The sequence below is a fragment of the Zootoca vivipara genome, chromosome 5 (genome assembly GCF_963506605.1).
Source record: "Zootoca vivipara chromosome 5, rZooViv1.1, whole genome shotgun sequence".
Lineage (NCBI taxonomy): Eukaryota > Metazoa > Chordata > Lepidosauria > Squamata > Lacertidae > Zootoca > Zootoca vivipara.
The window spans coordinates 96,800,223-96,824,564 of NC_083280.1; the positions used below are offsets into that span (position 1 = coordinate 96,800,223).

The 24,342-nt window shown below is 42.3% G+C and overlaps 1 protein-coding gene and 1 long non-coding RNA gene across 2 annotated transcripts in view; one reads left to right on the plus strand and one right to left on the minus strand.

The window, feature by feature from the left end:
* PHF21B (PHD finger protein 21B) overlaps positions 1–4,488 on the plus strand; it is a 186,912-nt gene extending 182,424 nt beyond the window's left edge. The window contains exon 13 of the mRNA XM_060275181.1: positions 3,287–4,488. Within this exon, the coding sequence (XP_060131164.1) occupies positions 3,287–3,517 (231 nt within the window). The 3' untranslated portion in view covers positions 3,518–4,488. The remainder of the gene's footprint in view (positions 1–3,286) is intronic.
* Positions 4,489–4,740: 252 nt separating this feature from the next.
* Positions 4,741–13,170, minus strand: LOC132592190 (uncharacterized). Its single transcript, XR_009557665.1, has 2 exons — positions 10,992–13,170; positions 4,741–10,957 (listed from the first exon to the last, which is right to left on the minus strand). It is a non-coding gene; the product is annotated as an uncharacterized LOC132592190 (long non-coding RNA).
* Between the last annotated feature and the right edge of the window lie 11,172 nt (positions 13,171–24,342).

Here is a 24,342-nt window from a genome sequence, read left to right on the forward strand (position 1 = left end):
GCATGCACCACTCTGGCGAGACAGTCCACAGGCAGGTAGGGTCTCAGCCTGCGTACCAGATGGAGCTGATAAACAGCTGCCTTGGACACAGAATTGACCTGCGCCTCCATGGACAGCTGTGAGTCCAGATTGACTCCCAGGCTGCGCACCTGGTCCTTCAGGGGCACAGTTACCCCATTCAGGACCAGGGAGTCCTCCACACCTGCCCGCCTCCTGTCCCCCACAAACAGTACTTCTGTCTTGTCGGGATTCAATCTCAATCTCAATCAAAGCCGCCTTTTGCCAGAGCTCTGTCTTTACCTTCCCCATATCAGATGTGGGGCGGGTGGCCATGGCTTGGCTGAACCTGGCCCAAATGGGGGAGCTCTAGGAGGCTTCCCTATCCTTGTTCCACAGAGAGTAAAGAGAACTTCAGAATCAAGCACAATTAGTTGGACTTAAGCTCACTAATTTATGCGGACATATATGGTGGATTGTGGCTACTTTCTTCTTGTGAGTAAGCAGGCCCCAGTTGGCTAAATCCAGCTGTGTTGGCTAGTAGGCTATTAGGAAGGTGGTAATACTGCAGCTGTGCTAGTCCACCATCAAGTCATGATGCCACAGGATCACTGGCAGATTCTCTGATCCTGAACTTTTGCATCCTGGTGACTTTCTCTGAAACATGAGCTTTGCACTTTGTAACCTAAAGCCCGTGCGCCGGATGCGGCCCAATCACCTTCTCAATCCGGCCCACAGACGGTCTGGGAATCAGCATGTTTTTACATGAGTAGAATGTGTCCTTTTATTTAAAATGCATCTCTGGGTTATTTGTGGGGCATAGGAATTTGTTCATTCCCCCCCAAAAAATATAGTCTGGCCCTGGTTTACAGCCTAAGGCTGCAGTCCTATGTGAACTTATGTGAGAGTAAGTCTTGTGGAACTCAGCGACACTTTACAGTTAAACTGCATAGGATTGTGGTGTAAATAAATCCTTGTTCTTTGGAAGGTAGACCTGAGGTCTTTTCTCCCTCCTCCCATCTTCATTGTTTGTTCTCTTTCTCCAGTGGTCACTGGAATCTCAATCCCAGATGCTATACATTCAGCAAACCACATTCTACAACACTTGTTGAACCATATTGCTTTAGAATGCTAGTGGAGGAATAACATGTTTAAATATTTGCCCATGAACATGAGGGAGGAGTAGTATGGGGAGCAATTGTGACTTTCACACAGATTTTCAAAGAGCTAAGCACAAAGTGTGTTGCAAAATAAAGAAGCTAAGCAGTATTACAAAGGGGACTTCAGTGTTGTGGATTCTTGCAGTTAATTAATTACAAATAACACAGATTAGGAAAATGCTAAATTTCTACAATAACTGGAAACACGCTTTAAGATAGATCAGCCCTAATACTGGAGTTGTTGTTCTTGCTCAAATGGGAATTTAGAAGGCCTACATTTATAGCATGGGTGCACCCCATAATTCAGAAGACCAGTGAGCAATATATGAGGTTTTGTCATCTGGTGCATGTCTATATTTATTACATTTATTTTGAAAATTAGAAGTAGCATTTGCATCTGTAGCTAGTCACATTTTGTTCAACTGCTGCTCTCCTTCAGGAGGGAGACCCATCAATTTTTCATGACATTTAAAAGAAAATGGGAGGCAAGGTAATAATTTATTAGAAGGCAACTTAGTAGGGTGTGTTCCCTTTAACTGTGCTGACTCAGTAATACAACCATGTACATGCCTGAGTCCATAACGGCATGGGCTGAAGACTCAATAGATTCCTCTGTATGTGTGACTGTGTTGTGGTATCTGAAGAAGTGTGCATGCACACGAAAGCTCATACCTATGACAAACTTAGTTGGTCTCTAAGGTGCTGCTGGAAGGATTTTTTTTTATTTTGTTTCAACTACAATACATCAGACCAGCATGGCTACCTACCTGTAACTGTGTTATGTTAGGTAGAGAGTAGAATTAGAAAATGAAAAGGATGCATACTTCATTGTTCAGATAGAAGTTTTGGCTGTTGACTGCAGCAATGCAATTCCACATAAAGACCTCAACTGATGAGAGCAATCAAAAATATTATGCTACAAAATGGCTTGGTTCCTGAGGTTTTCATTAAATTAAAATGGAGCAATTGAGAGCCTAGATCCAATAAAAGGGAGAATTAAATTAAAAAGCAATTGAATTAAGTGGGACACATAGAGACCAAGAGGTAATGGGCCCTGCACTTTGCACTGTGAAATATTACATTGCAAAATTTTATATTAAAGTATAAAATGAAAGATAACTCATTCAAGGAAGGTTGTGGGAGATTGTGCCTGGATATTTGCTTTATCGTTAAGAGGGGATGCCTGTTTAGATTTAAAGCGAATGCATGCAGATAAATCCCATTTTCACTGGTACTACAACTTTTGTGCTCATATAACATGTGAAAGTGATGCAAGATAAGATTTCTGTTGATGCATCCAAGAGCATGCACACTGTAAGCAGTATTAAACTAAATAAAGTTTAAACGGAGAATATTTCTGACTGGATCTAAAAGCAGGAGGAATACGTTTGTCAATTACAAGCACGTGCTTTCGTATGAGGGTGCCATGTCGATTTCACTTGCTAAAAATACTCTCCTCCATAAGCGTCAACAAATATTCATGCCAAAGTCTGTGGACTATATTAAATAAATTCCATTTGTATGTAAACCGACATCATCTGTTCAGCCTATCCAGATTGAAGGCACAATCTACCATAACCTTCCTTGAATAAGTTATCTTTCGTTTTATACTTTTATACAGTATAAAATTTCGTAATGTGATATTCACCCCACCCAACCCTTAGAACAGCAAGTTTCCATGCCGTATCAATAACTGCTTCTCTTCGCTTTCAGAAGTGATTTGTCATCCAGTGTTGGGAGGAGTAGGCAAGAGAAGCGGGCTTTTGAGAAATCCCTTTGGGCATGTAGAATTAATAGTGCGGGTCTTTGGATTCCAGCCAGTGGAAATAAATAAAATCATAAATCTTTGTAGATTGTGCATTAATTCAGATTAGAGAGTGGCTTTGACTAGAACCCCCCTCTTCAATCAACATAAGCATGCATTCAAGCAGGGCTGGGGAGGGGCGAATGTATTGTATCCTTAAGCTCTACCCTTCAAGCACCCTGCTTGCAATTCCAACAGGATCCTTCAAGGGGGCTACGGTGCAACTAATGTATTTGAGCTTGCCCACACAAAAGCGTGTTTGCAGGGAGAGTGTTTTGACACCCAATGGAATGTGTTCTTACTCTTTTCTTTCCGCCTTTGACAGAAGTGCTTAGAGCGAAAAAGCAGCCTATTGGCCCAGCAGAAAGGGGTTCAATCATCGCTGGAGCGCCTCAAAACTCTCATTAGACTGATACAGAATGAGCAGATGATTCAGGTTACCATGACAACCACCACCACCTCCTCCCTGCTAACCGTCCCCTGGATCAAACCGTCTTCTGCCTCAGCTGCTGCTGCCGTACACAAAGCCTTGCAGCCGACACAGGGGAACAACTGACAGGGGGCTGCCTGAAAACCTGGTTTTTCTTTTTTGAAAGAAAACAAAAGGTGAACTTTAGATGAACGCAAACACAATAGATGTGGAAATACTGCAACTGCGTGGAGAATGGGACTTGAGGGGAGGTGGGGGAATGGAAAGACTTTGTTGTCCATTTTTATTACAGCAGGATGTTGGGGAAACCACCCAGTTGACTTAGTTGGTGTCATGGCAACTTTCTACAAAGCAGATCTTGCTGCAGTTTTCTATTGCTGAGATGTTCAGTACTTAGGATATTCTTTTTTTCCCTTTTGTTGCATTGGCCTTAAAGTATTTCATGGATAAGGAAAATGAAGCAGCATATGTTGGCCAATGAGGGGAGTGTGGTGGTGGAATGGAATGGAGCATCCTTGGGGAGGGAAGATGGACTTTAGAAAGATCTCATTTTGAAGGGAAAATAGTTTTAAAAGCAAAGAGATAGTTAGCTAGTATGCAGGTAGTTGGTAGGGGGTGCAGGAATGGTTAATTGGTGACAGTGAAAAATGGAATAGCTTGGAAATCAACATGGATTCCTGATTTTTTTTAAAATGGTCTGCCACATTGATTCAGGTTGAACTGGACGTGGGGCTATTTGAGAAGAATTGCATTGAGAAGAATTGCTCACAGAGCCTTCAAAATCAAATCATTTTTTCAGTATTATAGTTGAGAATTACAGATATTTAAATAAAAATGTATGAAATTAGCATTTCTAGTGAAATATTGAAGTATTTTCATGCTGATGCTTCTTGTATATGCGTTCCGAAGTATTTAAAGAGGTATGCCTGTAAAACCCCTTAATTTTTGCAGGACCTTTCAACTTATTTTGCTATTGATGTATTTTTCTCATGGAGTTTTTTGTGCAAGGTTTAGCATAAACCATAATAGTGACAAATATCTTCAGCAGGTTGGATCTTTATTATTATTTGAGCGGGGACGGGGTCAGATATTTTTTTTTAAAAGAAAGCAAATAATCTTTTTTGCTGCTGCTTTTTTTCCTGTCAAGACAGTACAAATGATATGCCAAAAAACTTTACACTTTTGTACTGCATTTTTATTGTAAAATAGGGAATGTGAAAAGATGATTATTTTTTATTTTGTTTTATTTCACTTGCAGAAGTATCTGCTAAATAGTACAGGAAATAATCTGCCTCAAGGGGTAGTTTCATTTATTGGATGTATCAGGAGCTTTTTTCGGGGGGGGGGGGCTGTCACATTCTAAGTATCGGTTGCTTTTTGGGAAACGTTTTCTTTTTATATTGTGTGTTGATTTTTACATGTGACATGTTTAGCATTAGCCTGAGAAAATGCTAGAGAATCTGCTTTATTCCCCCGGTCCCTCTAGCTAGTCTTCCTGATGCAGCAAGCTCAGTCTGGCCCCCCCAGGCCAAGCGGTGCCCTGAGGCCTACCTCAGAAGTTAGTGAGGGACAGACCAGTTTCTCTTTAGCGTAACTTTCCCATTCTATAACCCTATGAGGAGCACCAGGGATTGGGGGATTCACTCTTGAATATTCATGTCTACTCAAAAGCTGGTGCCCTTGATCCCCATGGTACTTTTCCCCAGGTAAATTTACATAGCAGAAGTGATAACCTCTGGTTTGGGGGGGCCGAATCTGGCCTCCAAGACAGTTTTTCTGCACCCCAAAGATTTTGCCCATTTTTTTCAGCAGTGACAAACTTTGAGAGGGGGAGTGTGTGTGTGTGTGTGTGTGTGTGTGTGTGCTGGGGTGGGCAGATGCAAAAACCCCTCCCCAGAAATCAGGCAGTCATTTGATGAGCAAAGGACGGGGGGGGGGGGCAGCAGCCCTCTTTCCTCAGCTGATCTGCACGGATTATCTGAGGAGGGAGGCTGCAAGTGTGTATGTAGGAATGCAAAGAGGCCACACTGATAGCTGGCAATCAGCCCCTGAAGGATTGACTATGAGTAAATTTGGCCCTCGGGTCCTGGAGGATTGGCCAACTCTGGTGTATAGGATTTGAAGTCCTACATTACAAAGTAGCAGTGTATTTTAACGGCATTTGTTGTGTTACTTTTAGAAATTCACAACTATAGCATCTTTCTCAATACTAATACAGTCTTGTTTGTTTGTTTGTTTTAAACAAATGGATTTGTGCCTTTGGCATGCATACCTAAGACACAGACCCATTTTAAATATATATATGACAATAGTAAGTCACCCTGTAGAACCAGAGAGTTGGCCAGAAATATAAGTGCTCCTGAGAAATAATTTGTGTGTGGTCGAAACCTCAAGGAAGGGCATAGGTATTCTGCCCACTTCCCCTCTCTAAATGTTGCCCCTCTGTTTAAGTAGGTGTGAAGCAAGAATCCATTTCTGCATTCCACAGGTGAAGCAACTCACAACGGCCTATCACACGGTGCCAATAAATCAAGGGATTCGGCTTTTTATTGATCGATTGGGGGGGGGGTCACCCAGCACTAGGCAGCACACGGTCCCTTCAACCATTTTCACAACTCCGGGAGAAACTGTGCAGTACTATACAAATCTATTTTAATACACTTAACACTCTGTTGAACAAGATTTTTATATTCTTTTATTGACAAACAAAAGTGAACTAAGTAAAACACGGTTGTGATACATTGGTTATTGTATGCCAATTTATGCATTCGAACGTGGCTTGCAATGTAAATGTTTTCAGGTTTAATGGTTCTTTTTCTCCTTCTAAGACGAATTTAAAGAAAAGGGGAAAGCACAGAAAGTTGGTTTAATGTGAAAACTTTCTGAAGTGTTTTTCTGGGACTGTTAAAAGTAGTTATTTTGGGAAAGGGACTGTCCCGTGGATAGTGTGCATAGAAAACAAAGTGTTTGTCTTAAATATACCAATGTAGTTTACTTCTTTATAATGAATTAAAACTTGACTGACAGATTTAATATTGGTGTGGTCCCTGGAATGTACCGTACATGCTGCTTCCAAACACAGCTTGTGCCACCCTGAACAAGGCTGAAGTATGTTGCTGTGCCCCCTCATTCCTGCTTCTCCTCACCATGCATGGCAACCCCCCCCCCTCCAACAGTCCTCATGGGAACTCTGCCCACACGGCATCATAGGTCATAACCTCTTGTTCAATAGAAATGCCATTGTCAAGAGTTGGTTTTTCATTCACCAGTTTACACACCAGAATCAAAATGGTCTCAAAAATAAACTGTATGCCTTAATTTGCCCTCACATTTAATTGCAGTTGGAAATGTTGCCCCAGTGCATGAGAGAGGTCACTTCAATTCTAAAGACAATAAGGAAAGGAAGAAAAATGAAAACTGCCATTATTACAATACCTTTACATAAATCTGTGTTGCAACCACACCGTACACTCTGACAACCAGAACTGTACACAGTATTTCATCATCACACCTCAAAAAAAGATAATGTAGCACCAGAAAGGGTAACCAAAATGATCAGGGGACATTAAAGCCACTTGTCATCTCCTGGGCAAGTTGCTCGAGCAGATGTTGACTGTTCAGCTCATGGGGAGATATGAGAGCCATCTTCAAATATCTCAAGGAATGTCACATGGAAGAAGGCATAAGCTTGTTTTCTCCTGCTCTGGAGGGTAGGACTTGAACCAATGGCTTCAAGGTACAAGAAAGAAGATTCCAGCTATACATCAGGAAGAACTTTCTGACAGTAAGAGCTGTTTGGCGGTGTAGCAGACTCCTTTGGGAGGTTGCAGACTCGCCTTCCTTGGAAGCTTTTAAGCAGAGGTTGGATGGCCACCTGTCACTTCATGGATGCTTAGCTGAGATTTCTGCATTGCAGGGAATTGTGTGCCCTTCCAACTTCCAAGTTCAATGAGACTTAACACACACGAAAGTAAGTTTCTGTTTTGCTTTTGCAGTGTCCAACAGCTTAAGGCACACATTCAACAGCTAAATGTGGATTATTTAAGGTCCCATTGAGTTCTCACCTTTGATAAAGAATTGCTTGCAGCTATTAGCATTCCCAGAATGGAGGGAGCCCAGAGCGTGACACTCTTTTGCCAGTTCTATTTAATTTCAGACTGTTGTAACTATAAGCTGATAACCCATCACCACCCATCCTCTTTGTGTGTGGATTTTATCGGGGGTGGGAGGTGGGGGGGCTAGGCATCATTTATGACATCATGTCAAATTCTGCCGTGCCTCAATATTGTTTTAAAAGCAAAGAGCCTGCTGTTGTTGAGGCCTATAAAAATCTTTTTGCTGTGGAAAGAGGCGGAGCCCATTGCAATACTCTGCATGATGCCTTGGTAATGAATATGGACACAGGGATGTTTCGGCTTATGCTAGCCTTTCATCATTGGCAGTATGTTGCACAGCTACTGTGGTCCAAGGCATCTGTAGTCCCAAATGCATCCTTTGAAAGGCAACAAACACCAGCTCTGCCCCCCCTGAAAAGATGCTACTCCAGCTGCCGCCCTACATACCTGCAAGGCCTTTGCTTGCTTCTTCACAGTCAACAGAAAATCCTGGCTCTCAGCTTTTGGATCTTTATGCGTGCTCTTTGTAAGTAAGCACTTTGGGGCAGGGACCAATCTTTTTAAAATATATTTTATTAAGGTGATTTCAGTTAAAAGAAATATAGTGATACAGGCAAAAAAAAAAGGAGGAAAAGTGTTTATATTTCTCCGTAATGCTGACAGTGTTGTGTAAATAAGGCTCCATTGGGGAGGGGGAAGGCAGGAATTGCAAGAAAGAAATTGTTGATCCTTCAGAATTAATGCAATGACAAAACATTCCTAAAAAGATGCATTTATTGTAAATGGCAGTTTTTATTCTATGTTTCTTTTTATGTCTTTGCTTACTGGTTGATTGCATCTCCCAAACCATCAGGTTGTTGAATTGCACACCTTGCAGCCCTGCCCCCAACCAGACAAGGATATGTGTGCAGGAACCTCTTTACAGCTCTTATCTTAGCTGGCCTGGTATGACAGCATATTGTCCCCCACCACCCCAATCTCCGAGGAGTGCAAGATTGCAGGGGTCCAGGGGCTTACTCAAGGGTTCAGGTTTCCTTTGGAAATGAGATATTCAGAGGGCGAAATAGGATAAATTCTATGACCACGTTGCTGTGCAGCACTTGAGAAGCTGTTGAATGCCTTTCCTTCTCTGCTTTGTTAACACAATGGAGAGGTTTGCACATTCAAGCAATGATGTGCATGTATGAAGAATCACCAGTGGTGAACCACTGAAAAAAAAAACCCACATCAAGTCAAAGATTCACCATGAACAAGTTCACCATGAACAGAGACTCATCTGTTCTGCAGCCAACCAGCCATCAGGTCAAGAGCTTCATTGCTAAATCTATAGGCAGAATGATTATTTCCTGACTTTGATAATCCAGGTTTTTTTTTAAAAAAAGAAAAGTCTGCCAAACTTTCTACTTTCTTCTTCAGAGTGTGTGTTTACAAAAAATTTATTCTGAAATGAAGCAGAAACAGCCACATCAGATGGAATAGCATTTGCTTTAATCAATTTTTACCCACCGTGGCTGCTTTCCCCCTATGAAATGAAGCCCCATCTCCAGGAGAGACGGATTGGTGTAAACAGAAGCCACTAGACTGCCTCTCAAGCGACTTTTAACTTAACCAGGGTGAATCCCATTAAAGCCTGAGACTGAGTTGCTTACATTAAAATTGTCATGAGGAGAAACTACTTGCAAGACTTTGAAGGAACTCCCAGAAATAAATAAATGAATGAATGTAAAATTGCTTGTGTTGGGTGTTTTTGGAGTACAGAAATAAATAAGGGCTTTGATCATTGGTATTCATCAGAAAGATTTTACAGCTTGTGTTTTCCTTTGCTTTACCATTTCATCTATGTAATTTAGACAAAACTTTCATCTCCTTTTCAGGCTTTGACACAGAGTGTCTTTGAATGAGTTTCAGGGGTGTTGATATTAGACAAAGTAGCCACATGCTGTTCTGTATTCTAAATGCTGCTGTGCCAGCAATTTTATACTCCGAATGTCATCCCAAATAATGTCCAAATTATCACTTAAGGATACATAGCAGTTTCTTTGATTATATATATTTTTTTTAAAAAAAACAACTTAAAGGATGTATAGATAAAATAAAGTTAATCTTAGAAGCTCACACAACTAGAGGCCTGAAACATGCTGTGTTATATACCCAGTAAAAAACAACCTAGCAGTTCGAAAGCACATCAAAATGCAAGTAGATAAATAGGAACCGCTACAGCGGGAAGGTAAACGGCGTTTCCATGTGCTGCTCTGGTTTGCCAGAAGCAGCTTTGTCATGCTGGCCACATGACCTGGAAGCTGTACGCCGGCTCCCTTGGCCAATAATGCGAGATGAGCGCGCAACCCCAGAGTCGGTCACGACTGGACCTAATGGTCAGGTGTCCTTTTTAAAAAACAACAACCAGTAGACTTAAAGTGAAGTAAGGTGGATGGGAGCCAAAGAATAGCATAATTTCAGTGTGGAACTAATAAGTACCCTTATTTGGTTGAAATTCCAGGGTGTAAACTTCCCCATCAGTAGCCTAAGTGCTGTGAAATTGCATAAACAGTGTTTCCGTGTGCTGCTCTGGTCAGGACCTAATGGTCAGGGGTCCCTTTAGCTTTAAAAGCCCCTTTCTGGTCCAAGAACATAGAATCATAGAATTGTAGAGTTGACTGGTTACCCCTGAGGTTAACTAGTCCAACCCCCTGCAATGCAGGAATCTCAGCTAAAGCACCCATGGCAGATGCCCATTCAGAAACCTCAAAGGAAGGAGAGGCCCCCACCTTCCAAGGGAGTCTCTGTTTCACTGTCTCTAAGGTGCTACGGGAAGGAATTTTTCTATTTTATTTTTATTTTGTTTAAACAAATAAGGGTACTTATTAGTATCACACTCAAACAGAACATGCCTTTTCAGCTCTCAAGAGGTGGGGCCTGCTATTTCAGACAGTAGTGCCACCTGCCGACGGCTTAGAAAATAGCTGCCAAATTCCCTCTACCGGTAATGCCATTAAGAGGAATGCTAAGTTAAACTGTTATTGTTTGGACAGCTGGCCATTTTGCAGATTCACCAGGTTTCGTGAAGAATATGCACTTACTTCATCTATGAAGTGGGAGTTGTGCACATTCCTGCACATTGTACGCAATTTCCAACAGGCCTTGGAGAATGCGCATATCTGAAGAACATTTTGGGCATTCTCCAGCCAATTAGCTTAGTCCCCTTTGTACGTTCTCTAGGCAACAGTCACATTCTCTGGCCAGTATGCACTGTTTCCAAGAAAATGTATTTCCCCCTGCTTCTAAGTTCAGGGATGTGCAATCTCCCCCACCTCAATTGCTTCTGACTCCCTGCTTAATCTTACATGGCCCACAACGTATTATCCCAACGATAAAATTTTCAGTCTCCATTTCACCACTTATAATTGTATCCTACAGCCATCTCCGTAGCACAAGGAGGTCCCTCACCTTCCTACATTCCAGATGGAAATAATACTTGGTCCCACCGACGATGCCTTGCTGCTATCAAGCTGAGGCGTGGGGGGGGGGGGAGAGAGTGTGGAGCACCTCTGGTCCCACTCAGAACCATTTCTGTCCTTGTCCATTTCTGGGAGCTTACCTCCAAGAAAACACAGCACTTGATAGGGGGGGGGGAAATGGCTGTCAACTTCTCTTATTGCTGAGGTACAGTATTTTCAGGCTCAAAATTTGGATGTTGGTATGTTAGAAACACTAGCTATGTATGCATAGTCCAAGCTGAATACAAAGCATGCCTATTTTTTTTAAAAAAATCATAGGTAAGCTGCATATGCAATGCTCTCCAAGCAGCAAACAAAAAGATGCAGAAATTAACAGATGCAGAAAGTGACTTATTGCCATACTGTTCTCCAAACAAGTTTCGAATGTGCCTCTGGTTCCTCCAGAATAACTACAAAACTGCAATCTCAACAACAATATGCTAAATCCATTAGCACAGAAACAATAATACATACTCATAACATAATACACTCCACTCAGGATGGACAGGATGAATCAAAACAATTTAAAACCAGTTATTTAATTCAGTCCACTCAGAGTGAAATTACATAAGCAGGCAGTGTGTGTTACAGTTTCTATGCAAATAGGCTTGTCATATTGTTGAATTAGCAGTTTTGTAGCTCCCCAGAGGAAGGATTGTTGTGCTGTGTCAGGAGCTAGTTAATTTACATTTTTATGATCAGCATATACAAAATATCAATTCAAATCCTTGGTTTTAATTACTTTTCCCACTGTGTAATTCACACATTTCCTAAAGAGAAATGAATACCAAAATCTTTGGATGTACAGGCCACATATCTTTTGTTTTTCAGAATTACTTCCTGAGAGATTAAAGGGGGGGATTGTGAAATTAACAGCTCATCATTTGACTCCCAGGTCCATCATCAGCACTCAATGTATTCAGGCAACTCAGGGCCCCGCACACCCTGGGATTTCTCCCAGCATCCCCGTTTCCCACAGCATGTGGCCATCATGACTAGTAGTTATTGAACAGACAGAGAGACTGAATGTGTCCCATTGCCTGTTTAAAGTAATAAATTTTATTATTATTATTATTTTGCTGGACTACACTAACATCATCAGCTTAGCTAATGGTCAGAAATGATGCGAGTTTTAGTCCAGCAACATCTGGGGACCCAAGGTTGAAGAACAATGTGCAAGAGCCGTGGTTCACAATTAGGGGTCACCTGCCTCCCAACTATTATTATTTTTGTCATTTTTGTGTGATAATATCACAGATTTTATGGTCTGTTTTAGCACTGAGCGATTTTTCAATACATTGGCCAAAATCGGTTTTGAAATCACGATAACAATTTTGAACCGGCAACACATAGCAATATGACGCTTGTCACGCGAAGGACACCAGGGCAACCGATTGCAAGGCAATGCCTTCCCCTCATGCTGACGGAGAACAGGGCAGCTGATCGCCCTCACTTCAAGGCCCCCTGGCACTGAGGCAGGGCAGCTTTTCTCAGTCAGTAGGAAAGCAGCAGCCACTGTGGGCGTGCATCTTTGCTGGCTGCCACCGCTGGCTGCCCTGCTGAGACTTGAGGCACCCCCATCCCCTTCCATTCAAACCATCCGCTTCCTCTCTTCCCCCCACTCATCCGTTCTCCGCGGCTGCTGCTCCCCTTGGGTCCCCTCCAGCTCTAAGATTCCATTAGTCCCTCATCCCCATCCCTGATCTCCAATTTCAGACATTGTGATATATCAGATTATTATTATTTATTATTATTATTATTATTATTATTATTAGAATTTATATACTGCCCTGTTTATCAGCTCCATCTGGTACGCAGGCTGAGACCCTACCTGCCTGCGGACTGTCTCACCAGAGTGGTGCATGCTCTACTTATCTCCCACTTGGACTACTGCAATGCGCTCTATGTGGGGCTACCCTTGAAGGTGACCCGGAAACTACAATTAACCGAGAATGCGGCAGCTAGACTGGTGTCTGGGAGTGGCCACCGAGACCACATAACACCGGTCCTGAAAGACCTACATTGGCTCCCAGTATGTTTCCGAGCACAATTCAAAGTGTTGGTGCTGACCTTTAAAGCCCTAAACGGCCTCGGTCCAGTATACCTGAAGGAGCGTCTCCTCCCCCATTGTTCTGCCCGGACACTGAGATCCAGCGCTGAGGGTCTTCTGGCGGTTCCTTCGCTACGAGAAGCCAAGTTACAGGGGACTAGGCAGAGGGCTTTCTCGGTAGTGGCACCCACCCTGTGGAATGCCCTCCCACCAGAGGTCAAAGAGAACAACAACTACCAGACCTTTAGAAGGCATCTCAAGGCAGCCCTGTTTAGGGAAGCTTTTAACGTTTGATGGATTTCTGTATTTTAATATTTTGTTGGAAGCCGCCCAGAGTGGCTGGGGGAACCCGGCCAGATGGGCGGGGTATAAATAATAAATTATTATTATTATTACTATACCCGAAGGTCTCAGGGCGGTCACAGAACAAAATCAAAATACAAAACCACAAAATACATAATCAAAATAAAAACAACACCCCAATAACTCCCTCTTCCCCATATTGTGATGTTTAGCTGATGATTATACCACAATGTTGAAATCCATATATCAATCAGCCTTAGTCTGCTTTTTTTAGCACACCTAAAATCATTTGCTTATTAGGGGCTACCCCACATTTTGTTCAAAAAATTGCTTTGCAGAGGCAACTATCTTAGAGTTATCAAAATTTTCAAAAGTAGGGAGTCCGTGGCTTGGCTTTTGAAAAATAGGGGGTCCTCAGTAGTTAGCTAATAGGGAACCCCTGTGCTAGAGGACTGAGGGAAGGTGGAAGTGACCACAAATAATGAGTTTGCTCCAGATTCTGGAGCCCATGGTGATCTCAGCATTTTCATAGTTGACATATAATGCTACTTAGTACTGAAAGTTGACAGTTTAGGAGATTTAATAGGTGATCCTTTCCCATTCCCTGCAAAGAAGGAAGGTATCAACAAGTCTGAATGACTTTGGGTCTGAACTTTGAAATATAGCATCACATCCAATATGCTATTTCAGATTTTGAGTTCGGACTCATTTAAAATTTGAGGCACAAGATTGGAAGCAAAGCAAATTCTAAATATTGGTGGATAGTTCACAATTCAGTCCTAATTAGAAACAGCACTGATACTATAAGCACACTCAAGTAGAAAAAATAATGTGCGATTTCTAATGCTATCGGCACATAGGGATGCTTATATACCAATTAACAGTGTCATCGAAATCTCACATCAGTCAAGTCAACTGTTTCAGCTTCTGCAGTTCAGAGGTCGACTCCCAGATGTGCTGCAGTGTGGATCATTATTGGAAAGATGGGCCAAAGATCACCAGGGTTAACACCTGCCTACCCAAGGTAACTGCAGCCCTCTGGACCTTGTGGATCTCTAATGACTTTCAAATGCTGTTTCAGCTCTTTGTGGAGCAAACCTGAGCAACCTATTTTTCAAAATAAGAATAATGATAATTCTGGTTCTGGAAGCAGCGCTGGGATGGACAAGATCCCTAGCTAACAGGACCAGTGGTCGGGGAAGATGGGAATTGTAGTCCAAAACATCTGGAGGGCCGAAGTTTGGGGATGCCTGGACAAGAGCGAACAAGCTGAAACTTAACCCACACAAGATGGGGAAACCTGAATCTCTGAATGGAGGTTTACAAGTCGTCTTGGAGGTCTCACGTTCCCTAAAACAGTGTTTCCCAACCTTAGGTCTTCAGCTGTTTTTGGACTACAACTCCCATCATCCCTAGCTGGCAAGACCAGTGGTAAGGGATGATGGGAATCGTAGTCCAAAAACAGCTGGAGACCCAAGGTTGGGAAACACTGCCCTAAAAGACCAGGCTCAGAGTTTGGGAGGTTCAGGTGGTGGCAGCGGTCAGTCACTGGCCCCGTCTTAACCCTTTCAGCTGGTACACCAGCAGCGATCCTATCACTTGGCAGGAACAGCCTCACCCTCATCCATGCCTTGGTCTTATCCAGACTAGAGTCCTGCAATGCATTCTTTGCGAGGCTGCCATAAAAATGACTGATGGTATTGTGGCAGTGTGAATACACTCAGAATACCCACATTGTTGCTTTATGGCTCTTGTTATCACTGACTTTTAGAAGAGATGCCTTGTATTGTGCCCCCGCACCTCTGGTCCAAAGAAACTCCTCTGCTCAATACCCTGGACAAATGTTATAAAAAATAGAATGAATATATATATATATATATATATATATATATATATATATATAGGAAGTGCAGATTGCAAATAATAAAAATAGCCAGCAGAGGTTCCAACTTGAATAAAATGTGGTGTTGTTTTTTTTTGGGGGGGGGAGATAAGCTCTGCTCTACATAACCAATCACATGATGAGCTGCACCCATACCGTTTGAATGGAAATGCCAATCAACTTGGAGGGGGGGTAATTTTTTGGGCGTGGGGTGAAGGGAGTTGGCTCTATGGTAGCCAGATGGTGCAGTTTTTTGTTCTTGATAAAAGACAGTGTTTGGAATCTTGCAACCTGAGTCTCCACCCAGCCAAGTACCCATATTGATTTCTGGGTGCTCATCCATATCCTAGAGGGAGTGGGGAGAATGAGTCTGCCCATCCAGCACATGAGAAGCAGTGGATGTACAAAGTATGGCAGTACAGTAAGGGACAGCAGAACAGAAAGTGTGTAAAAGTATCAATTTACGTCATAAATGCTTTACGAGAACTGTTGCAATGGGGAGGTAAAACTGTTGTTTTGCTTTCTGACTACTGGTGGTCTTCTGTCCAAACTGGGGCAGGTTGTTCTGTTGGCAAAGCCCCTTCTCTGAATTAAACCTGACAGCTGCACTGAAGTGTTGCTTACTGTAAGCTGTTTAGAGAAAAGTGAAGAAGAAGAAATCTGAAGAGTGAAAAAGATTTTGCCAGGCTTCAGAGCAACAGCAGGATTCTAACCTAAATGCTCTTGTTGTTCTACTGTTTTATTGCATATATATATATATATATATATATATATATATATATATATATATATAAATGTTCCAACTGCGTGCGCGGATGTAACACCCTTCCTCCCTAACCGCTGAACCGAATTGCAACAGATTTGGGCACAACGTACCTTGCCCATCAGGGAGGGATCTGGCATAATTTCCCCCCCCCCAAAAGCACACCTTTCATACCTAAAATAATGATTAAATGCAAAAAAGTGGCACACAAATTATACATCACCAGCAGAAGCTCTGAAGACTCCAGCAGCATCCAATAGAAAGGCAGATCGTGCGCTGTCACCAGCAAAAGCTCTGAAGGGCGGTGCCAAATAATGGTGTCATCAACTGAGCAACTGAAATCACCAAGGCGGCCATTACCAGACAACCCACAGAGTCAGGCCGGGGCCAAGGAATGGAGATACAGGGCCGAGGCCTTGGCTCGCATTTAAATACTAGCCCAAGCCAAGGCCGACAGACTAGGCCTCGCCTCTACTTTAAAGCCTACAAACTAGGGCTCTGCTCTACTTTACAAACTAGGTCTCAGCTCTAATTTACAGCCTACAGACTAGGCCTCGCCTCTACTTTACAGCCTACAGACTAGGCCTCAGCTCCACTTTACAGACTAGGCCTCAGCTCTAATTTACAGCCTACAGACTAGGCCTCGCCTCTACTTTACAGCCTAAAGACTAGGCCTCAGCTCCACTTTACAGACTAGGCCTCAGCTCTACAGCCTTTTAAATACTATCCCGAATGGAACCCTGGGTGGGGTGGGGGGCCCAAATAGGTCATGGGCTGACGTGGGGGGGGGAGCCACAGGGAGGGGGAGGGGGGACAGGATACCTCATGGGTCGCTACAGGATGAGAGTAAACACAGGGATGAGACACAACCATGGGGGGGGGGGAGAGGAAAAAACACATAGTCCAGGGGAAAATGGACACATCCCCCCCCCTTTCCTGGGAAACACTGACCCTGAGCATAGCTGTCAAGTTTTCCCTTTTCTCGTGAGGAAGCCTATTCAGCATAAGGGAATTTCCCTTTTAAAAAAAGGGAGAAGCTGACAGCTGTGACCCTGAGTCAGGCACAGCAATGTGTCATGGATCGTCACAGGGTGGGGGCAGCCACAGGGATAACCCACAGCAACGCGTGGGAGGGTCAACTAGTGTTAGGATGAAAATGATAATTCTAATGCAGCTTTCTTGCTATCATGGAAAATGTTTTAATACAACATTATACTTCCTACATCAGCTGTGGCTGAAATGCACATTAAGAATCAGTGTGGTGTATTTTCCAAGACATTGAGCCCTTTGAAATCAGAGAGAGAGAGAGAGGGAGAGAGAGGAGCAAAGCGAAGCAATGCTCCACTTTTCACACTCATCATAACAGTACTGGGATACTATTACAATAAAAAGTATAACCTATTTCTCAGAATCACAACCCAACTATTTATTTCAGAGATGGTGGAAATGTGTTCTGGGGCAATTTCATACTCACTCGAACACTGTGGTAGGAAATTTCCTGACAGATTCAAAGCTCTTGAGGTTTGGGGTTCAATTTATTCACAAATGTGCAGTGATGGGAAGGCGTGGAGGGGGGAGACAGAGCCAAATTTCAGCAAATTAAATGAGTGACAACATAAGGAAAGTGAAAGAAAGTGGAATTAGCAGGACTACTGTTAAATAAATAAATGTTTTGCCTATAAGGAGGATTAAAAAAAAATCAAAAAATACTTTGGAGTGCAAATATTCAAGCAACATACAAGGTATTGCACACCCGGAATGCATGGTGGGGCAGTGTAATTGCACACCTGTGCCCTTTAGCCTTACCTGCCCCACACTCAGGGCTTATCCACACCTTTCTTCCACTTTTTCCAAGCACAGGCCATAATTTACAGCTCCATGTCCAAGCATCCTTTTTTCACTTTGGAAAATTCTCTGCAAAAATCCATCAAATAAAGCTCCATTTGCTCCATTGAAGCAAACCCTGATGTTAGGAAAGATTGAGGGCACAAGGAGAAGGGGACAACAGAGGATGAGATGGTTGGACAGTGTTCGCGAAGTGACGAACATGCGTCTGACCAAACTGTGGGAGTGCATGTTTCTTACAAAGCATACAAATAAAAATAAAACCTTATTTGACATCAGTATCTAATGCAGGGGTTCCCAATAAAATTTTTTTCGAGGACCCCTCATTGAGCCGCTATTGTGACAAGGACCCCCATTAATTCCTAATCCTAAAATTAAAAAGTGAGAGCCAAATTAAGAGTCTTTTTATAAGAGTCAGGGAGGAGCGAGGGGAATGGAGAAGACAGGGTACCTGCGCAGTAGCGCACAAATGAAGCCGACGCGCGCAAAGCATCTTGGGGAGGTGAGCGTTAGTAGAATGCGCGCGCTGCCTCTTTGCAAAACAGTAGTGTTTGTAAAGCGCCACCTAACGGCATACAGCAGAACTACTGCCTCTATCTAATTCTAGTTTTGCGCTAGACTCTGCTCATGCAGGAAGCGGCCAAAACAAAAAATCTGTTATCATACGAAATATATTTAATATATTTTTTATTCTAATAGCATCTGGCGGACCCCTCTGGCATAGCTCGCGGACCACCTGTTGGGAACCACTGATCTAATGTACTCACACACAAAAGTTCAATCCAAAGATTAAATCAAAAGTCTCTCCATCAGGTCCCTGCACTCCAGCAAGGGGCATGGTGAACAGCAATCTTCTCAAGGACAGACATTAGCACATCTTTGTAAACTGAGAAAACCTTTAATAATAATAATATAAAAACAAAGGTTGCCAAAGGAGAGCAATTTGCACCTCTAGACACCGAGTATATATCCTTATATATCCTCATTAACCCCATGAGGTATTGCGATCTTAAACCAATCGAAGGGATTCTTTAATCAGTCAAGATCCAATGATTAAAGACCTAGCTCTTATTTCCACATATCAAAACAATGGAATACAGCTGTGAGAATGTTAATTTACAAACGTCCTGGGGTATGAATCCCTCCCTATTTCCAAGGTCTGAGATAACAACAGACTAATTACAATTGACTGCTCTTTTACAACCCAGGACCCAAATTACCCCAACTGTAGTGGATTTAACATACATCCACATTGGAACCCAGATAACATCTTCTTCCTTCCAGATACCGTAGCAGTAAATCACATCCAAGCAATTAAGGAAAACCAAAAGGGGAACGTTTCCCTTTAAAGGAGAACCAAACACACATTTCTTTAAACTACGCAGGGCAAGAACCAAGGTTTAATCCTTTCCCCAAACTCCCCTCGCACTACAGCTGCTTTGAGAAGGATTGTAACAGGCAGCAAATAAACATATACTGTACCTCATTTTGGGGAAGGCAATTTAAGAGATGAGGGTTAGCTGGAGAGGCTGGCAGGCAAAGTGTTAAGCACCCCTTCCTGCTCAAAATGTAAGCTTTTCATTAAAAAGAAATGCTTCATTCCACACATTTGCATGTAATGGTTAGTCTGCCCCAGAGTTCAGGAATTAAAAGTGTTTGAAGTGAGGATCAGCACCAGCCGTTCTATATGGACGTAAGCTTTGCCAGAGGACACCGCAGAGCAGGTGTGCAGGTGTGCAGGACTTGTCCCATATGATGAGCAAGCTTCTCTTTCTTTCGCTGCATATATATGCACATGTCAGGAGGCCCTGTGTGGCAGCAGGATCCCTCAGTGGGTACACACGAAACCAAATGTGTTTCTATACACATGCATGAAGAAAGAGTGATAGTGGTTCAGTCGGGGGGGGGGGATTGTTAGAAGTAGGTCTGTGGACCCACAACCCCACCCCATCCAAAGCTGGCTGTTAACTGCCTGATTCGAAGCCTGTGCTGGGGGGGGGGCAGGTGGGGGCTGGCAGGAGAAGTAAGAGCTGCTTTGGGCCTTTTGAAAGCTTCGTATTGGGGGTGCCAGATGGCGAGGCAATGATTTCACCCAGTCCAATCATGGTAGGAATGTTTAAGATCAGGCATTAAAGATGATGCAATGTGGTAGATTTTACTGCTTCTTTTTATTGTCCCATTAATTAACAGGATAATGTTTGCAGGAGGGGAATATGAGGCAATAAACTGCCTTCGTGGGTGATTAAACATTTGAATGAAACTAAGACATTTGATGGTGCAAAAGCAGTTTATTGAAAAGCACATTTCCACTACGTATTAAACAAAGACCAGATTGCAAAGGCGAGGTGGGACAAGGACCAAATTCTGAACTACAGGCAGTTTCAGCATTTTCTGGACAAGCAATAAGGGAACAGATTATTTTATATACAGGTGAAACTCGGAAAATTAGAATATCGTCAAAAAGTGCATTTATTTCAGTAATGCAACTTATTATTATTTATTTTTCTTTTAATTTTTACAAAGGCTTTCTTTTGGAAATTCCACAGTAATAAAACAAATAGTTACAATAATACAAAATTAAACAAAAATAAACATCGCTATTACATTTCATTAATTACATTCCATTTATAATTGACCCGCCTAACGACAAATTACAATTACAACAAATAAAGGCTTGACATACCTTGCTTTGCATGTCATGCATCTATCTCATATATTGGTTTCACCTTTTAAGTTGCGTTACTGAAAGAAATGCACTTTTCGACGATATTCGATGATTTCCCAAGTTTTACCTGTATGAATTTATTATCAATCACATGGTAATGGGAGATGGGAAGGATCACATAAGCACTCCATAAACAAATCAGAGTGATGCTTAATAAAGCCCAGACACGGTCAAACTGCTATGTAGGTTTTGTGCCAGCAAATCAGGATGAATGTTCAATAAAGAGATCTAGTGAAGCCCAGAGATAAGAAGAAACCGCCGTTTAGATAATTTAAACTTGCAGAACGAAATTGAAAGCTGCCATTGACTTTAGCTCAATAGGGTCCCCCCCCCCCGAATTACATACATTGATATATACATTTTAGAGTTGCAACCAGAATTTAATGTCTAAATTTGAAAGTCACCTGCAAATCCAGGAGATGTGTTGAGGCAGCTGTGGCTCTGAATATTAATTTCAATTCTTTATACAAATATATTATATTAAACTTTACGATTGCAATACTAAGTTTATTTATGCCAACATTTTATACAGTGCTAATACTGTAGTATTGATATGGCATCCATAATTAATCAATACAGTGGTACCTCGGGTTACAGACGCTTCAGGTTACAGACTCCGCTAACCCAGAACTTTGCTTCAGGATGAGAACAGAAATTGTGCTCCGGCGGCAGCAGGAGGCCCCATTAGCTAAAGTGGTACCTCAGGTTAAGTACAGTTTCAGGTTAAGAACGGATGTCCAGAACGAATTAAGTTCTTAACCAGAGGTACCACTGCATCCTACTATCTTAGCATTTTTTTGGGGGGGGGATTACCTCATTTCAATTTTTTCTTTTGGCAATCTCATCAAATATATCTAATTTTGGTGTTATCTTGCCCATATTGGTGCATGGCTGAGCAAGAGAGGTGAGCAGAGCCTTTTTTGTGGTAGGGTAAAAGATTTCCTCCTCTTTCAAATATTCTTATTATTTCTACTTTTAGTTAAGCATTTTTATTTATTTACTTGGTTACGGGGGAGGCGAGCTGCCCGCCTCCCCCCCGGCTACGCCCAGGAATCCAACCCTACACTTATTACACAGATGGAAGTCTAGCTGTGTTCAGCAGGCTGCAAGGTGCCTTCTGGCACTGTAAAGACTTAACGTGTTTATTGTTCATAAGCTTTTATGAACTCTGCCCAGAACTCTTGATGAACCTATGACTATTTCTTGCATTCGCTTGGCCTTTAGGCCCTACTGTGTAAAAAATTGTTTTTTCACACACACCCCAGTCTGCACCCATCTTTCTAGATCATGTCATGCTTTTTAACCAATGGTTGGTGGGTGTAGGCACAAGATTCCCTTTCATTTCTACTGCAACATACTACTTAGGCTACTCTTCAGGAATCACATTTCTGTCTACCCTATTGGAACTCACAACACAAAATCTCCACTACCATTTTGGTTCTAGTCTTTTCTAACTGCAGACACAGGTTTTGAAAAGACTGCCTTTTGTTTTCCTTCAGAGAATAGTAAAAGTGTCTGATGTTTTTCCTTGCTGGAAGCATCTGAGGAGCAGACAACTCTTATGAACAATTTAAAAGCTGCAACAGTTCAACTGAACTGCAATGTTTAACCCATTTTATTCTCTGCCTATCACCAACATTAAAGGCAAAGCTTTGATTCCACATTTTATGATTCCATTTGTTATTGTCTTAAGCCTGACTGCAGCCTGTGCGTTTCCAGCAGATTATCTCTGGTAATCACTCTCTTTTCTGCAATGGAAATGATCTGAAAATTGCTCTTTGATAACCAGGGATGGGTTCATTGAGGCCACGATGCACAAAAGCAAGAATTGTGCAATAATCATTTGTAAAGAGAAACCGTTATCAAAGGAACTGCGGGGGACATCTCCAGGACTTCTCGGGCGAGTTGTTGAAATTTGAAACATATATTTCTCACACAGGAATTTCACTGTAAACTCTTCTGAATAATGCATGAGACTTGATTTAACATCACAGTTAATCCTGGCATTTGCCGCCAGAAAATAGTACTCTTAGGGTACATCAGTTTGGGGGTAGGAGAGAGGATAGTTGTGGCAGAATTCCAAACAGCTTGATAGGAAGATGCTTCTTGTTGGTAAGAACCTTCCTTAATGAAGCACAATAACCAGCTGCTCACATAACAGAGGCAGGAGAAAAGGGCAATGCCCATTCAAATCTGGATTTACCACTGCACCAACTCAACAAGGTTCTGCTTTCTCCTGGACTAGAGACTGTGTATAAAAAACACAATTGTCACATTCACATATTTTTAAGAGTGACTACTGATGCTTTGCATCCATGGAGTACTTTTCAGAGTTCAAAGCGCGTGTACCTTCACAACAGTCTTGCAATTGTTTATTGTGCCGCAACCATAGCTGCCAAGTCTCCCGTATTCCCCGGGAAATCCCTGTTTTTCCAGCTGTTCCTAGCTGAAAAAAATTATTTTATTGTTTTTCCCCGGTTTATTCTGGCGCGGCGGCCATTTTGAAACTGGGCGGAGCATGCTCAGAAGTGACTTTTGATGCTGCTCTGCCCAGTTCCAAAATGGCTGCAGTGCTACTTCCGGTCTGCTACTTCCGGCCCGGTCCCTTATTTCTCGGACAGCAACTTGGCAGGTATGGCCGCAACACATCCATTGGCCACAATGCAGTATTATAATATTCATGATGCAGGTTGGGAGCTAAGGGGGACAGACACGGCCTTGCCTGAGCTCTGCAAAGGCGTTTGTGGTTGAAATGAGACTGCCTATCCACAAGCAGGACAGACTTCAGCTCTTGCAAAGAGACTTCCCATGGTGTATCCTCACTTCCTTGTTCCATGTGTCTCCCCCCAGCGTGCTCTAGCAGGTTGGTGGACCCTCTGGAGCAGATTTGGAGGGCATGTTGGAATGCAAGGGGAAGCAGACGTTTCACCGTGTGAGCAGAAATTGGCTCAGGTGTTGTTGGAGCTTAAATGCACTAGGGATCTTCTCTTACCCCAGAGTAATGCTGCTGCTTTGATTATGTTGAATTTAATTTATTCACATTTTGATCCTGATCTATTCCCTTGCTCTCTGCTACGTATTAATTCATGAAAGCCTTGTTAGTTAAGCAAACATGAATATTTTTTCATTATAGTCATTCTTAATTTATGAAAGGAATTGCTTTTTTATCTATTCAGAAGAAGTTTAACTGGAATGTTTGCTAGCTAGTTAATGTGGATATACATTTACGGAATGTATCTAATCAGCTGAGTATATTTATGTGTTGTTTTGCTGCACCTACATGTTGATTTGTTTTACTCTTTCCATGGGCCGCTTTGAGCCTATCTATGGGAAAGCAGAAAATAAAGACACAAATATAATTAATAGCAAACAGGCACCTGATTCCTGCACTGCTTTGCTGAAATCAAAAGCTCTTGGCCCTGCAGCAGATGTCTCCTATGCCAGCATTACTCAGGTCTTGTATTGAGAAATAATATATATATGATAAGAATAATATTGGAGAAAACTGGGTATTGAAACTTGCTTAATCTAAATCATATATCCCAGTTTATAGCGGCCCTTTAAAGTACGCTTCACGCAGAGTATACACAGTCAGAAGTTGACCTGGCTAAGAAAACACCACCAAGAGTGTAGGGTATTATTTCCCTTATATGAAACCCCTTACTAGCTGCACACTTGTAAAAGTATGCAGATGAAAATACAAACGGTTGGGTTTCTTTAACTGAAAAACAAACTGAATCTAAAGAGACTTTAAACTAAAGATAAATGCTT